At 48.7% G+C, this 16,751-nt stretch overlaps 1 protein-coding gene across 1 annotated transcript in view; it reads left to right on the forward strand.

Moving 5' to 3' along the window:
• Positions 1-16,423, forward strand: part of LOC146042525 (uncharacterized) — a 28,004-nt gene extending 11,581 nt beyond the window's left edge. Inside the window, exons 2-5 of the mRNA XM_083162572.1 lie at positions 5,695-5,767; positions 9,569-9,637; positions 10,518-10,668; positions 15,679-16,423. Coding sequence (XP_083018698.1) covers positions 9,589-9,637; positions 10,518-10,668; positions 15,679-15,850 — 372 coding nt within the window. The 5' untranslated portion in view covers positions 5,695-5,767; positions 9,569-9,588 and the 3' untranslated portion in view covers positions 15,851-16,423. The remainder of the gene's footprint in view (positions 1-5,694; positions 5,768-9,568; positions 9,638-10,517; positions 10,669-15,678) is intronic.
• The last annotated feature ends 328 nt before the right edge of the window (positions 16,424-16,751 follow it).

Genomic DNA, 16,751 nt, shown 5'->3' on the forward strand with positions numbered 1-16,751 from the left:
ATGTAATGGGTGTAATATGGGTTGAAGCTGCATGTGATATATTATGGTGTTTTGTAGAATGTGCTGTGTGTACTGTACCGGGTGTAATATGGGAGGGGGGGGGGGGGTGCTGTGTATAATGTACTATGATGTGTGGCTGAGTACCCCGGTGGCCTGCAAATTGAAGCGCAGCTCCAGAAATCCCCTAAGCCGCCTCCTTTCACAATATGGACTGTGCACGCACAAGTCAAAAACTAACTGGGACAGGGTTTAAAAGAAAGGCTGGTAGTACTGTGGGAAGGGACACAGCATGTGGCCCCAGACCAAGCACCATGTCTGTCACCATGTAGCTGAGATATCAGTGTGTGTAGCCAGTACTGCACTTTGTACTTTACTTTTTACCTGCCACTGTAGGGCACACCCCTGAGTGACAGTAGACACACCCATGGGTGGAGATAGACACACCCTTTGGGTAAAATGTGGTACGCCCCCCCTCAACGGCACTCCGCACGATGCCCTACAGCAGGGGTGGCCAACCGGTCAGAGGTAAAGAGCCAAAAAGGGGCGTGATCGGGGGAGTGGTCAGGGGCGTGGTCATATGACACAAGGAGAGTGGCCACATGACAAAACTTTATGCCCCCAGTGCCAGATATGCCCACCACAGTGCCAAACATCATATGCCCCCCACAGTGCCAAACATCACATGCCCCCCACAGTGCCAAACATCACATGCCCCCCACAGTGCCAAACATCACATGCCCCCCACAGTGCCAAACATCATATGCCCCCCACAGTGCCAAACATCATATGCCCCCCACAGTGCCAAACATCACATGCCCTTAAAAGTGCCAAACATCACATGCCCCTCAAAGTGCCAAACATCATATGCCCCTCAAAGTGCCAAACATCACATGCCCCTCAAAGTGCCAAACATCATATGCCTCTCAAAGTGCCAAACATCATATGCCCCTCAAAGTGCCAAACATCATATGCCCCTCAAAGTGCCAAACATCATATGCCCCACAGTGCAACACCTATGCTGGAGGGCCCAGCTTCCTAACTAAAGGGCCCACCTAGAGGGCCAGGAGGGCCCAACAAACAAATGAGCCACGGGCCAAGAGGGCCCGACTAATGCGCACACAGGCCAGAAGGGCCTGAATTTGCCCACGGGCCTAGTGCCCGACACCCGGTGGTCTAGGGTGGATGGAGGGTAGGAGGCCAAAGGCCCCTACCTGGTGTTGGGAGAGGCCGCTGGGGGGAGCTTCGTCAGCTCTTTTGCTTCCCACCCCCGCTGGCCTCTCCGGGAGCCATCTTCTTTTTTCTTGCAGAAGGCGCCGGAGATCTTCTGTCTTGATCCCGGCGTCTTCTGCGGCGCCGGAACTCTTCTCCCCGCCGCCGTCTTCTGCGCCATCCTCCGGCGGCTTCTCGCGTCTTCAGGAGCGCTCCTGCGCTCCGCCGGCGTGGAGAAGACTTTTCGTCAGACGCCGGGGGCAGGGCGGAAACGGCGCGGCGAGCGCTGATTGGCTCGCCGCGGTCGTTTCCTAATGGCCGCCGATGCGGCGTTTTGAATTTGGCAGCCGAATTGGCGCCAAATTCAAAACCCCGCTTTGCAGACGGGAGGCTGGAGCCGCAATTTACAGCGCGGCGAGCCGCATGCGGCTCGCGAGCCGCGGGTTGGCCACCGCTGCCCTACAGTGTGATCTATAATCTCCCTGAAACTACTTTTCAAAAGTAGGCAAGTATGACACAGACCCTGTCACACTGTACACAGGCCCTGTCACACTGGACACAAGCCCTGTCACACTGAACACAGCCCCTGTACAGCCCCTTGTACACTGGCCACTGCAGCCCCTGTACACTGGACTTGTGTACAGCAGCCCCTGCAGACCCTAATCGAGTGAGCAGCAGCAAAATAATATATTATTATTATAGCACAGCACAGAGCACAACCACCCTCTTCCCTCTCCTATGCTGGAGTAAAGATGGCGGGGCGCGCGTGCGTCTTATATAGAATCCAGATCCCGCGAGAATCCGACAGCGCGATGATGACGTTTTGCCTCGTTTGCGGTCCGGAATTTAGGCGGGAACTCCCGAGCTGGCTCGGATCCAGACTCGGATCGCAATATTCGGATCTGTCGGATCCCGGCGATCCGGACCCGCTCATCTCTACAAAAAATACATAAATGTGGCGGCATGTGTCCATAAGTCATATATTTACACAACAATTGGAAACCAGGGGATCTCCTAACCACTGTCCCTGATGTTAGCAATACTTCAAAACTAGCTCACTCTCTGCATGTGCTTTTTGCCTATTCTTATTGTTGTCCTATAATTTAGCCCTGCTTCTGCTTTTCGAACACTTCATAGTAGGATATGCATAACTAATCTTACAAAGTGGGCCCCATTTATAACAGCTGTCATCAAGCCTACAAAATGTACATCCTCTTACCCCTGGTGAGTCCTGGAAAAGGCTTTTGCTGGCCCTTTCTAGCATACCTACCAACTTTTTTATTTCCTAAATCGGGACCTGCCGCACCAAAGACGTGTCCCCGGCTCAAAAAGGGGCGGAGCTATGGTGCGGGTGAACATGGCTTCGGGTAAATGTGGCCTAGTGCCGTTACCCCCATTTAAAGAATTTTCGAGGGCATATCCAGCACTCCCCTAGTGACTGGGCAGCCCCCGGTTCCTCCGTGCCCTACCACCTTCCTGCATCGAAGAGATGTTTTGCGCTTGCGCATGGCATCTCCTCAGCGATCATCGAGTAGCAGTGATCTCTGGCTCCCGGCAACTGCCCCCTGCCCACGAGACATTGCCAGCCACAGGAGGGACAGTCTCCAAATAGCTGGACTCTCCTGCTGTAATCAGCACAGTTGGGAGGTACTGTATGATCTAGTTTGTCCAATTTGGATATCTATTGTGTTTGCTCCTGAGGAACAAGGTCTGGTCTGAGAGTTCACTGAGCAAGTGCAATGTTTGTAGAGCCTTCAACTAAAGCAAACAGAACACTCCATTCATTCTAACCCCCTATTTCCAAAGTTTCACTGCTGGATCTGCTAAATACAGATTCTTCTGCTGTTTTAGTGACCCCCGGACACCAGTGGTGTAACTATGAAAATCGTGCCCCCGCCGAAAAAAGGGCATGGTTAGGAGTGTGGTCATATGACAAACCTTTAGAACACAATGACATTTCTGTTTGGGCCTGTGCATTATATACTGCACACAAAATGTAGGAGCCAGATAAACTACAAATAGGGATATTGCGCGGTGAAATTTACACAGTAATGCCTGTTACGTAATACCCATGCCATAATGCCCATTGCGCTGCTGCCGCACAACTGATGCCCATTACTAAAATGTCCCCACAGTGCCACACATATATGCCCCCACAGTGCTAAGTATGCCCCCAGTGCCAGATATGCCCCCACAGTGCCATACATATGCCCCCACAGTGCTAAGTATGCCCCAGTGCCAGATATGCCCCCACAGTGCCACACATATACTGTATGCCCCCACAGTGCCAGATAGCATATACCCCCACAGTGCCACACATATATGCCCCCACAGTGCCACACATATGCACCCACAGTGCCACACATATGCCCCCACAGTGCCATACATATGCCCCCACAGTGCTAAGTATGCCCCAGTGCCAGATATGCCCCCACAGTGCCACACATATACTGTATGCCCCCACAGTGCCAGATAGCATATACCCCCACAGTGCCACACATATATGCCCCCACAGTGCCACACATATGCCCCCACAGTGCCACACATATGCCCCCACAGTGCCACACATATGCCCCCACAGTGCTAAGTATGCCCCCACAGTGCTAGGTATGCCCCCCGTGCCAGACATGTCCCCACAGTGCCACACATATGCCCCCACAGTGCCACACATATGCCCCCATAGTGCTAAGTATGCCCCAGTGTCAAATATGCCCCCAACAGTGCTAGATAGCATATGCCCCCACAGTGCCACACATATATATATATATATATATATGGCCCCACAGTGCTAAGTATGCCCCCAGTGCCAGATATGCCCCCACAGTGCCACACATACATATGCCCCCACAGTGCTAAGTATGCCCTCAGTGCCAGATATGCCCCCACAGTGCCACACATATGCCTCCACAGTGCTAAGTATGCCCCCAGTGCCAGATATGCCCCCACAGTGCCACACATATGCCCCCACAGTGCCACACATATGCCCCCACAGTGCCACACATATGCCCCCACAGTGCTAGGTATGCCCCCAGTGTCAGACATGCCCCCACAGTGCCACACATATGCGCCTACAGTGCTAGGTATGCCCCCAAGTGCCAGATATGCCCCCACAGTGCCACACATATGCCCCCACAGTACTAGGTATGCCCCCACAGTGCCAGAATAAGCCAGCAGCAGCACAACTCACCCTACGTGCTGGCTGTCTTCTTGTGTCCGGGTGTCCTCTCCCCCTCCAGTCCCCAGCTGCCGCTGCTTGCTTCTGTGCTTCCCTTCGGCGGGTAGGGGAGCGCATCATGTGTCTCTCCTTCCCCGGCTTCACTGTGTCCCTGGCTGTGACTGTCCATCAGCCAATCATATCTCGCGGGCTGGCTCCTGATTGGCTGCCGGCCCGTGAGCTCTGATTGGCTGACAGGTTTCTATGGGGGAAGCGAAGCTGCCCGATGTATCAACATCGGGCAGCCCAGCTTCGCATCCCTGGGCTATCGCCATTCTGATATGGAGATAGCCCATTGTAGCCTATGGCTACACATTGCACTGCCCGAGCAGGGCAGTGCGGTAAGAGGGGTCGGCGGGGGTCAGCGCATAACCGCACATGCGCTGACCCCCGGCTTCCGGGTCAGGGCTTCGCAGGGACGGGCTCTTTTCGGAGCCCTGTCCCTGTGTCCTTAAAATTGATACATTCCCCCGATATGATCGCATTTTACAATGCGATCCTGGGCGGTAATATTCCGCCCAGATCGCATTGTAAATGCGATCATGATAAATGTGCCTAATATATATGTCTTCTATGTCAGTCATTGTAATATTTATGTCATATTAGTTTTTACATTGTGTGATTATTTTTACTAAATATTGTATTATTTCCTGAAAATTCTCTTTGTTTTGGATAACAAAGGTGCTATTGTATTATCTTTAAAATAAACCTTTACACAATTTTTTTCACTTTGTGAAGCTTGATACATCTGGCCCTCAGTCAAAATTGTCCATTAACCAAAATCTCCCCGTGTGTACACCCCTTTAGAGTCTGTGACCAGACTCTATAATCACTAGCAGCAGGGGTATTAATTATTAATACCATATTGTATTTGATTCTTTTGAACATCTCCTAGTGCCAGGAGAGGTGGTGCGGGTACACCACCAGATTTTCTGTTGATTTGTGTTTACCTTGCTAAAACTCATGCCCAACTGAATCCCCCCCATAGTGACCTTCTTTGAGATAAGCTGGTCAGACATTTATATTGCTACATTACCTCACAATAAAGAAATGACAGCCAAGCTGGAATAGTGACATGTAAAGGGACCAGGCATTTTACCGTGTCTGTTGTAATGTACATTGAATATATGACCAAGGCAGCTAAACGGAAATAGGACTTGCCCCCCCCCCCCCCCCCCCCCCCTCCCTCCCCCACTCATCAGTCTGTTCATCATACGAGGGGTCAATGACTGGACATTGATATATATATATATCTGCTGATTTTCCTTCAGGTGAAAGACAAAGGGAGTTTTTAGATATCCTGGGACAGAAAGCAGAAGGGCAGTGTCTAGGAAGAAGAGACAGGTAAGTGAAACAATGAATCTCTCTGGCACAGGAACACAGGGCTATGCACATTTCATGGGTCAGATTTGGAACATAAAACTTTTTGTACAAAGAAAAAATATTTTAGGGCACATGAGTGTGGGCACTCTACAGGGCACTCTACAGACGTAGTTCTAAGCCAAACAATTAATAATTACGCCAACTAAAAGAACTACAGAACACAACATGAAATAATTAAGAATCATATACTGAGACATGTAAGAAGATGATCTGTGATGACAGCGTAACAAAGTAATGATGTGGGGGCTGATTCAGAGTTATAATGCTGATGATAACGCTTCTGAGCAATTATCGGCAGACTGCGTACGCACGCGCTGTGATCTAACTGTGCATGCGATAAGATATTTTTGCAATGCTGCTTGTAATGATGGTTTATAGAGTGATTGACAACAAAGGACCATTTGGGGGAGGTATTAGGGAGTGGCGTCTCACAGCCATTTTCAACTGAAAACCCGTAGCTACGTAGGCGTTTGCGTACACATCTGAACCAGGCCCACAGTAGGGGACCGTTCCTTCCAAAATGGATCGTTTCATCTAAAAGGAACATTTGGGACTTGGAGCTAGGAAAACATTTCTTTTTTTTTACCCCATGTGACAAGCCTGCATGCCCAGTGGCAGCTTTTATATAAATTAGGTAATCAGCTGGATTTTTAACATTTGTGACATATTATAGTATTCACTGGCATTTGTACATGCCTTGCATTCAATTATATTTGTATCAGATTCATTGAATTCATTGTTCTAAAGGTGCCCATACACGGTGCGTTTTGGCCGTACGGTGCAATGCGTGCCCCGCACAAATTACATCACACAGCACAAAAAGTATGTGCAGCCCGTACTTTTTGTAGTAGATCACATTGCATCTAGTACAAATAGCACGCAGCTGTAGCATCTCATGCGTTTTGAACTAGATGCGATCAGGAGTGGTGCTTCCATTAGGCAGCTGCCTATGGGCACCGGACCTGAGGGACAGTCTGCTGTCATTGGTTGATGCCCAGGGCTGGCTGGACCATTACACAGGTTAAACAGATGTATTTGGTACCGTTACGGGTAATGGTGTGATCAAAATCTGCCGCAACACCTGTCACTGCTTCTAGACACCGCTAACCTGCCCGCTAGCCTCCCTCAAAACAAGGGGAGCCTCTACACCTCCCACCCCCCCCTCGTGTTTTGGGAACCAGGACCGGGTCAAGAGCCTGGTGCTGGTAATAGAAATACAGGGGGATTCTATTTGCCCCCCCCCCCCCTGGATTTCTGCAACCAGGACTGGCACAACAAGCCCAGGGCTGTTATAGCCAGGCGGGGGGGCATCCAGTGGCGTAACTAACTATTCAGCGCCCCCCCGCCGCATGTTTATTCGGCGTCCCCCACCTAACCTGCCCCCCCTTCTTACCCGCGGTCTGCGTCGTCTCGCCCGGCTCTCTGTCGGGACCTTCCTGACGTCACGGTCCCGGCCTGCTCCTCCTGCTACAATGAAAACGGACTCTTAGAAAATGGCTGCCCCCATACTGCAGACAGAAAACTGTCTGCAGTATGGGGGCAGCCATTTTCTAATTGTCAGTTTTCATTGCAGCAGGAGCCGGCCGGGACCGTGACGTCAGGAAGGTCCCGACAGAGAGCCGGGCGAGACGCAGACCGCGGGTAACTATAGCCCCGCAGCCCCCCCGGCGGCGCCCCCAATTTCTCTGCGCCCCCCCCGCCACCGCGGGGGCTGCGGAGCTATAGTTACGCCACTGGGGACATCACACCCCTTTATTTTAATTATTTATAAATTTTTCTACTTTTTACACAGAGAAGTATCGCACAGATCTGACTGATCCATGCATTGCCTCAGCCAAATACCCATGCAAAATTATAAGTATTTTCCAGTCATATTTTCTACTGAATTACCAGCTGAATTCAGCAATACGAATGATAGTAAATTTGCCCTGCAGATAGAACTCTATGGATATATATGGCCAGGTCCTATCACCAGAACTCGGTTGAGCTTGCCATATAACATGAATAAATTAGATTATGCTAATTAAACAGCCGTATTTTAAATCAAATGGATATGAATACATGCATTTGTACCTATTTGATCTTAGTAAATTTCCCCCAAATGTATTCACAAGTTTAAAAAGGATAAAAGAAATAAGAAATTTCAGGACTGTGGTGAATCATTTTCACAAATTTTCCTGCGGATCCCTTTCTAGTCACCCGACACCCACCCTTACACTAACATGTTCTGTCAGATATTGGAGCTGAGGGACTGCTTATAAAAGCCTAGTCATACATAAAGACAAAGAAATGAGTCAATATTTAATTTTCTGTTAACAATAAAGCAGGGACTATAGCACCAGGCCTTAACATGAAAATGAACCCATATCATACCTCCCAACTGTCCCATTTTTTGCGGGACCATCCCGGTATTTTGGGGCAATCCCGCCCCCTGCCCGGGGCCGCCAGTGTCCCGGGGCGGGGGGCAGTTGGAAGTCCCCCCAGCCTGAAGGGAATAGACACTGTGCGCATGTGCATAAGGGCGGAAAATGGGGGTGTGGCCTGATGATGCATCATTTGTTATGCCACACCCCTTTTCTTAGGTCACACCCCCTTTTCAGATGCTTACGCGCAATTGTCCTGTTTTTCAAGATGACATATGTTGGGACGTATGCGTTATCATAAGAATTTCGGCGCTCCGGCCCCCTGACCCCTGTGCACGGATGCGAATGTCCCTCACCATTAAATGATTTTTCCCTTGCTCACAGCTCTGAGTAAGTCTAGATTCGATCAGTGCTGCAAAGGGCGCAGGGAGAAGAAGGCCGCTGCTGACGTCAGTGGCCGTCCCTCCCAGCGGCCGGGAAAGGACTGATTTTTCTGGGACACTCGCGGCAAATGCTGGTGTTATGCCCAAAACACCCGGCACCTGTCAATCACCTTGCAAGCTGCCATGAAGGCTAGCCTTCCCATGGTCCCTTCACAGGGTGATCCAGCCCATATGCACAGCATTTGCATAGCTTTTGATAATCTGCAGGGCTGTGAATTCGCAGTCCTGCAGATGGGTCTGAATCGGGCCCCATGTGAACGACTACTGGTGTCAAGGACCCATAAAGAGACAAAAGATGTACAAATATAACAGCTTAAAGGTTTTCACTGAGTACAATTAAAGAATATTCAGATGTAGACAATAGAGGGGGAAATTTACTAAGATGGCAGTTCTATTTTACATGTGATGTTGCTATGGGCAACCAATCAGAATCTACTTCTTATTTATTTAGCACTTCTACAAAATAAAAGATAGTTCCTCCCAACTGTCCCGTTTTCCACGGGAACATCCTGTTTTTTGGGGATGTTCCTGCGTCCCACCCGGGGCCAGCAGTGTCCCGCGGCGGATGGGGGCAGTTAGGAGTCCCAGCTGCCACTGGCTGGGCAGCGGTGAATAGACTTGTGCGCATTTACACAGTGTCTATTCCCCACAGGCAGAGGGGCAGCATCGGCAAAAAGGGGGCGTTGCCTCGCACGAGTGATGCTATTAGAAGGCCACGCCCCTCACGGTGAGGCCACTCCCCCGGAATTTCCATCAGAATATTTAACACTGAGGTAAAAATATACTGTAAAAGGGTAGAGATTAAAAACAGCCATAAAAAGTATAAGATTGTGTAGTAAATGCTTATCTTATATGATGAGGTAAAATCCCCCGTCCAGGAAATAGTCTGCATTTGTCCCTGTATATGTGTTTCAAAAATACCCATGTATTTACATTACGCAAACTGTGTTTTTTAGGTCATAACAATCTCTGCACCATGCATTCTGCAGTCCGGCTTTGCACTGTGGCAATGGTGTGTCTTTTAGGTGAGTCATTTATAATTGTTTAATAATGTGGCCACTGCACTTTCTGAGACAGCAATGTGCTAGTGCCCCCAAGTGGGCTGCAATGTGATAAATCACAAACGTTTCGATTACTTTGTATATATACTATACCAGGCATGTCCAAACTATGGCCCTCCAGCTGTTGTGAAACTATACATCCCAGCATGCTTTGCAATAGTTTTAACATTCCCTAATATAAAAAATATGGCAAGCCATGATGGGACTTGTAGTTTCACAACAGCTGGAGGGCTATAGTTTGGACATGTCAGTGTACTAACACTGGGCCGAATTTGTCTGATAATCCGAACGCCTGCACTTGCACGCAGCCCTCTGTTTGATTGACAGCGGCCGGCCGTTTGGGGGGAGTGCATGCGTTCCCCAGCCATCGGGAGGGAGGGCCGCTAACATCATCAGCGGCCTCCTTTTCCCCACGGCCTACGAAGCACAGAGTGAGTCCTAGTTCATATATCGCTGTGAGCAGGGGAACAATACACTGGTCCGCGAAAAGGGGGGCGTACTAATCTCACTTAAAAACAAGCATTTTGGTCATTTTAGTCCGGCCCCCTCCCCAAAGACCTGCAAATTACGGAATTTGTTTCAGCAGGGGAGGACGGGGACTCTAGAGGGGGACTTGATTTTTGGGAGCCTCCTGGCCATATCGGGGGGTATGTAACTATGAGTTACCCCTTACTTATAGCCCTGAGTGTAAACAAATCTGGATTCCACTGTGGGTTATCTTCTGTTCATTGCAGTTCTGCATAATTTACTTTTATACTTTTATATGACCCCATCACCACGTTATTTTCAGCATATAGAGACGGAGAAATGCTTTTATTTTTACCAGTGACTGCTTTCCATTTAGTCTCACAGGTTTCTGGACACCCCACTGATATGCAGTCGGATGACTGGACTGCATCTACCTTTCTGGAATCTACACTGAATCAATATGTAAGGCCGTACACCACACCTCTGGTGGAACGTGTCACCAGCTCTAGAATCTGGGATATTTTGGGGTGAGTTGCAGTGATATAGGTGCCTATTTACTCATGTAGTATATGTCATTGTTTCCCACAGACTATGGGCCTTATTCTAGTTCACTCTTTCTGACAAAATCCTTCTTAGATGGACAAAACCATGTGCACTGCAGGTGGGTCAGATGTAACTTGTGCAGAGAGAATTAGATTTGGGTGGGGTATTACTTCAAAGTGAGATCTATATTGCACTGTAAAAATAAAGCAGCCAGTATTTACCCTGCACAGAAACAAAATAACTCACCCAAATCTAATTCTTTCTGCACAAGTTACATCTGCCCCCCTGCAGTGCACATGGTTTTGTCCATCTAAGAAGGATTTTGTCAGAAAGAGTGAACTAGAATAAGGCCCTTTATTTGGTCAATGATTTGTGTTATTTCCTTGAATATCTACATATACATATTATTGAAAAGTACATCTGGGACTCTTAATAGTTGGTAAGTATGCCAAGACTGCAGATTGATATATAGACCACGTAAGCTGTTATCAGGGTCTCTGTGATAAGTCATGCAAGAGTTGAATGTAATGCCCCTATCACATCACAAATGCTGGGTTGCACCGGGGATTTGAACATGGGTCCATCCCATGAGCGACCCGGCATTTGTCATGATTAGTCACCACAGTCGAGTCGCTGACATCAGAAAGAGGGTGGGGCGGAGCTTCATTAGGCGGCGGGGGAGGAGGCAGCGCTTGGAGCTGATGCTGCCTCCTCCATACAGTGTGAACGGGACCCGGATTGCTCGACCCGGGTTACCCATTCACACTGCCCAGCAACCCGAGTCCGACCCAGGATTAACCCTCCATTTAACCTGGGTCATAATGCCGGATTGTTGGACTCTGGCTTTTCAAATGGCTTTTTGACACCGCACAGTGACCCAGGTCAGCCATGCAACAACCCTTGTCGAACCCGGTTTATTTGTGCTTTGTTAAAGGGAAATAAGTGGGGAGTTGTGCCCTTGCTTCTGGCTAACATGGCAGCCAGTATCACTGTGCCACCCACCGGTTCTGCACTTCCCAATTCAGACACACCCAGAAAAACGGCATGTTTCCTCCCAGAAATGCTAGCAAACTGTTGCTACATTGCGATTGCTAAGGATTCCCATTTTTAGACTTTTTTTGCAGCCATAGTCGCTCAATTTGGGAATTCTCTGATTAGCGATCCATGCTGAATTAGGCCTAGAGCAAGATCCTCTTTCCTGCATATTTGAAACCATATATATGAAACATTTGTAACAATGTAGTAATACAGTAATACCAAAGAAATAAACTGGCAAAATTTCATATGCTATTACAAGTTTCCTCCGTGGCGGGGCTATGTAAAATTGGGTGGTCCAGCGGTGTGGAGATGGCGATCTCATCATTAAGGCACCACACCCTGCTATGCAATGACTCCCATTACAAGCGGAGGGCGGGGTTACACAGCCCTATTTTATTCTGTCTAGGTGAATGTGGAGAGCATGTAGGTTGCAGCTTGTGGGCAGGGCAGCCGAGAGGTATGCTGGGCCCCGGTAAAATTTGGGGGGGCATGACCTAATAGTGGTAGGTGTGACCACATCCTGTGATTAGGCCACGCCCACAAAATGTTTAGAGGGGGTAAAAAAACACTCTAAAGTCGAAGGGGGTGTTATTCCCCCTCCACCACCTCAGCAGCAGCGGCACTCACCTACAGGATGTGCTGTGCTGACAGCAGGCTCAGCATGAGCTCTCATGCTGTCAGTGAGATGCTTATGCTCAGCCTGCTGTCATCACACCACATGCTGCAGAGGTGTGTGCTGCCGCCCGGGAGGGTCAGAGGGGGAAGGGGAGTGGGGCGTCGGACCCCTCCAGCATGCCCAGAGGGCCCCTCCAGCATGCCCAGAGGGCCCCTCCAGCATGCCCAGGCCCGGGTAATTAGTACCTGCTTCCCCCCCCCCCCCCTCTCGGCTTCCCTGCTTGTGGGAGCAATTTGCTGGAGACTTGCCCACTTTTCCGGGAGTGCCACCTAATTTTCAAGAACCACTTAGGCTATCCAAGTAGGGTAGGCAAGTATATTTTTGCAGTGTTGACACTAAGCGTGGATGGGGCCAATGACGTCACGTTAGGGAGCAAAGCTGGAGTCTCTCACTGCAGCTGAGACTCCTGGTTGCTACTGCAGCCGTATGCAGTGCAAACAGTTCCTATCAGCAATAATCTGTGGTGGAAAGGGGGCCTCTCCCGGATCTGACGTGGTTTGGATTTGTGTTCCAAATCTCTGGTCAGACCAGGACCTATCTGGAAAAAAGTAATTAATAAATAATTTGTCTGATTTCAGTTAATCTGTAAGCAAACACCAACAACCCCAGTTTGTGTGGCATTGCTTATGGCTGAGTTTTCACCTTGGATCCAGAATATGCCCTTGGATTGATGTATTGCTGTGTAAAATGAAATATGTATATTTAAAAAATTTTATCATATTTTTAATTAGTGCATTTTAAATAAATAGATCCATAAAAGTAAGAATTAAATTTTTTGATTTTGTAATTCCAAAGAGTCTATTTTCATATCCTCCTGTATAGTGTGTGTATCCCCTGTATTCCTGCCTATTGCTCATTCAATAGTCCCACTGGATGTGCTGCATGTCCTACGGGATGATTCCATGGCTGGCGCTGTATAGTTACCTGCAGCATGTAGCAATACATTGTGTCACCGTACAGCAAATCTTTTAAAGTGGTGGATGCAATGTATAGTTACATTTCATCACCACATTCAGTTTAGGGTGGCCAATCCCAGGATCAGGATCGGCGGGATCCCGGGATTTGGCCTCAAAATTACCAGGATTTTAATTGGCATTGGAGTTTCCAATCCCAGGATTTCGGTATTAGACTTCTCCCGTCCCTGACTGTGTGGCTCAGCGTGACATGGGGCCTTATTCTGGTTGGTGCGGCCGGGCCGTACGCGTACGTCCCGGGGTTTTTTATGATCTGCGCATGCGTACATTCGCTAATGCGCAGGCGCGAACACTCCACAACGCTTACGGACGGGTCTCTACGTGCGAAAAAACCTATACGCGAGTGTACGGGCATTGGGGGCGGCATAGGGGCGTGATGAGGGGAGCGGACGAAATAATGAGGGAAAATGGGCGTAAATATGGGCGTACACGGGGGTGTGCACCAAAAATGAGCGGTGCTACTACCGCACGATCGACTAAAGCACCGTTCATTTCGGACACAAAACAGGCGGCCGCCAACCGCCATCTCAAACCACCCCTACAGATACCGCATGCCAGCGTGCGCCTGGATTTGCTAATTTACGCTGATTACTACCAAACACATACACCTGAATGTAATAACCAATGCTGCAGTCTATTAAGTCCAAACCATGATTTCACTACCTGCAAGCCTACACACAGCACTCAAACACATTGGAAGCTTATCTTTCGAAACTTCTCTACATATTTAAAGGTTTGTTTAATTTAAGGTAAGAATCTTTGTAAGACCTGCTTATATATGCTAAGGTAGGTATTTGTTAAACAGTTATACACATTCACTACGTGCTTTCATAGACTTTACACAGTAGCACACTCAATCTACACAAGTCGACATGTGTCAACGTGTTCACTCTAATACAAACATAGGTTTTGTATTTAGGATACAATAACATAAACCACATCTAACACCTACAAAGGATGTTTCAGCAATGTTTTAAGCCCATGGCCACTATTTTGCACATTAATTAATTCAATCAATTAATTAATTTTCATAATTATAGTTGAAAGGCAAGATTTGCAGGTCCATATATGTGAAGGGTATGTCAGCGTACACGGACGTACGCTCACTCTCACGAGCGGTGACATAAGCTGACTTTTCTATTGAAAACAATAGGGACCCGTCCGTGCAAGCTGGCGTACGCTCAGATAGCCGCAAGAAGTCGGTGGGAAGACGGACGAGAGACGTCCGTAAACGGTGGTGTACGCTCAATTGTACGCCAGTTGTCGGAGTGTAAGGGCTGGCCCGTCCGTGTACGTTGGCGTACGCACATTTGTACGCCACTCCCCTTCGACGTTGTTTCTGGCCGTACGTATGCGGCTGAGTTGTGGGTGGACTTAACCCCAACGGCCGCGTACGGATAGCGTACGTTAATAGCGAACGTACGCACGTTTGGCCGCTCCGATCAGAATAACCTCCATGGTCAGAGGTCACAATGCGCACGCTGTACCCAGGGCCGGCTCACCACTAGGCAGCTTTAGGCATTTGCCTAGGGCGCCGGCCACTGGAGGGCGGTAGTCGGGAGCAAGGAACCCCCCTGGATGGAGGTGAGTGGCTGCCTGTCACTCCCCCCCCCCAGCAACCTCCATCCAGAAACCCCCTGGATGCAGGTGAGCGGCTGAGCGGCTTATCCCCCAACCCACCCCCAGCAACCTCGGCGGCTGCCGCCGCATCGCCCCCCTCTCCCTGTCGTATCACTACACACCCACGCGCTGCTGTGGAGCGACGCGGCACCCAGCAGGTGAGCGGTTCCCACCCCCAACAAACTCGGCGGCTACCGCCGCATCGCTAAATGCCGCTGTGCCCAATGCCACTGTGGAGCGACACGGCACCCGGCACCCAGCAGGTGAGCGGTCAACCCCCCGTGGAGTGACCGCATCATCCACCCACACCCCCCCCTAGCAACGGCCCTGGTTGTACAACCTGCTCCTGGCCACACCACCCACCCGGCTCTCAGTCGCACCGCACTGCCTGTCTGGCTCCTGCCCGCACTGCCCACCCAGCTCCAGCCCACACCCGCCCATGTACGTAAATATGCGGAAGTTTTTTTTAATTAGGTAAGCCATCCGGGAATACCAGGATTAAGCATTTTCAATCCCGAGATTAAATAAAAACCCGGGATTGGTTTCTGTTGTCAGTATCTCATATGTCTGTGTGTACTCAGGTAGTGCACCTTTATTAGGGTAACATATGTATTTTGTTAGCTTCATATGCGTGACCTGAGATTCAAACTCATAATTATTCTTACTTTATATTTGTGCATTTTCAGGAAGACTATTGATGGGGTGAAGGGTGCGGTCAACTTGTCTGGGGAATACCTGCACACTTACTATGAGGATCATTTAAAATCTCCAACCGAGAACACCTTGCAGTGGATCGAGAATAAAACCAAACCTATTGTGGATCGGGTCCGTGAACGTTACCAGAAAGATCAGCAATAGCAGCATATTAAATCAACTGAACGTGCCTGGTTCAGGGTGTTAGCAAACCAAAAAAGCATAGACATAACTGTGTTACACTGCAGGTGGGGCTGATATAACTTGTGCAGAGAGATTTAAATGGAGGCGGAGCATGTTCAATTTGAAATCTACATTGCAATGCAAAAATAAAGCTGCTTAACATCTATGAGCTACATGCAGAAGCAGGCAGTATTTATCCTCCACAGAAATATTATAAATGCATGCGCTCTCCTTGCATGGTAACATGGTTTGTTCCAAACACAAAATAACTTTTTTTTCCATTGTTGAATCTGGCCCTAAACCCAGTCTTGGACTTTTTGGTGGACTTACAGTATGTTGCCTCCGGCTGATTAAACCAATCTGTAATTATAAATTGTTCTATGAGAAAGACGCCACCGTGCACAAAGAGAACGTTGCTGATTGATAAATTTCAGTTGAAGGACAAAATCCCAATAAAAAATGTGATAACGTGCTAATAATTAATCAGTACATTTATGCCAATTTAATGCTGCCATTGCTTTTATTGCCTGAATAAAAAAATTGTGTTCTGTTAAATATTTTCTTTGCAAAACTCTATGGGACGGTTGTTTTTTTTTAATTTCAGTGTAAAATGTAAGTTATACGGATCATGCAAACAACAGCAAGAGCCCATACACTCAGCACCTGCCTACAAATATGGTACACACAAGGCTGTCATCAGAAATCGTGGGGCCTGGCACTTACAAAATAGGTATACCCTCTCCAGTAGTGAAGTAGACTATGGTGCTCCCCATCTACCTTCCCCCAGAGATGAAATAGATGGTGTTGCCCCTCGTCATCCCTTCTTCAACAATATATGTGCGGATGCATAGCAGGAGGGGCAAAGGAGTTAATAATGTGCCAG

The sequence above is a fragment of the Crinia signifera genome, chromosome 19 (genome assembly GCF_055691185.1).
Source record: "Crinia signifera chromosome 19, ASM5569118v1, whole genome shotgun sequence".
Classification (NCBI taxonomy): Eukaryota; Metazoa; Chordata; class Amphibia; order Anura; family Myobatrachidae; genus Crinia; species Crinia signifera.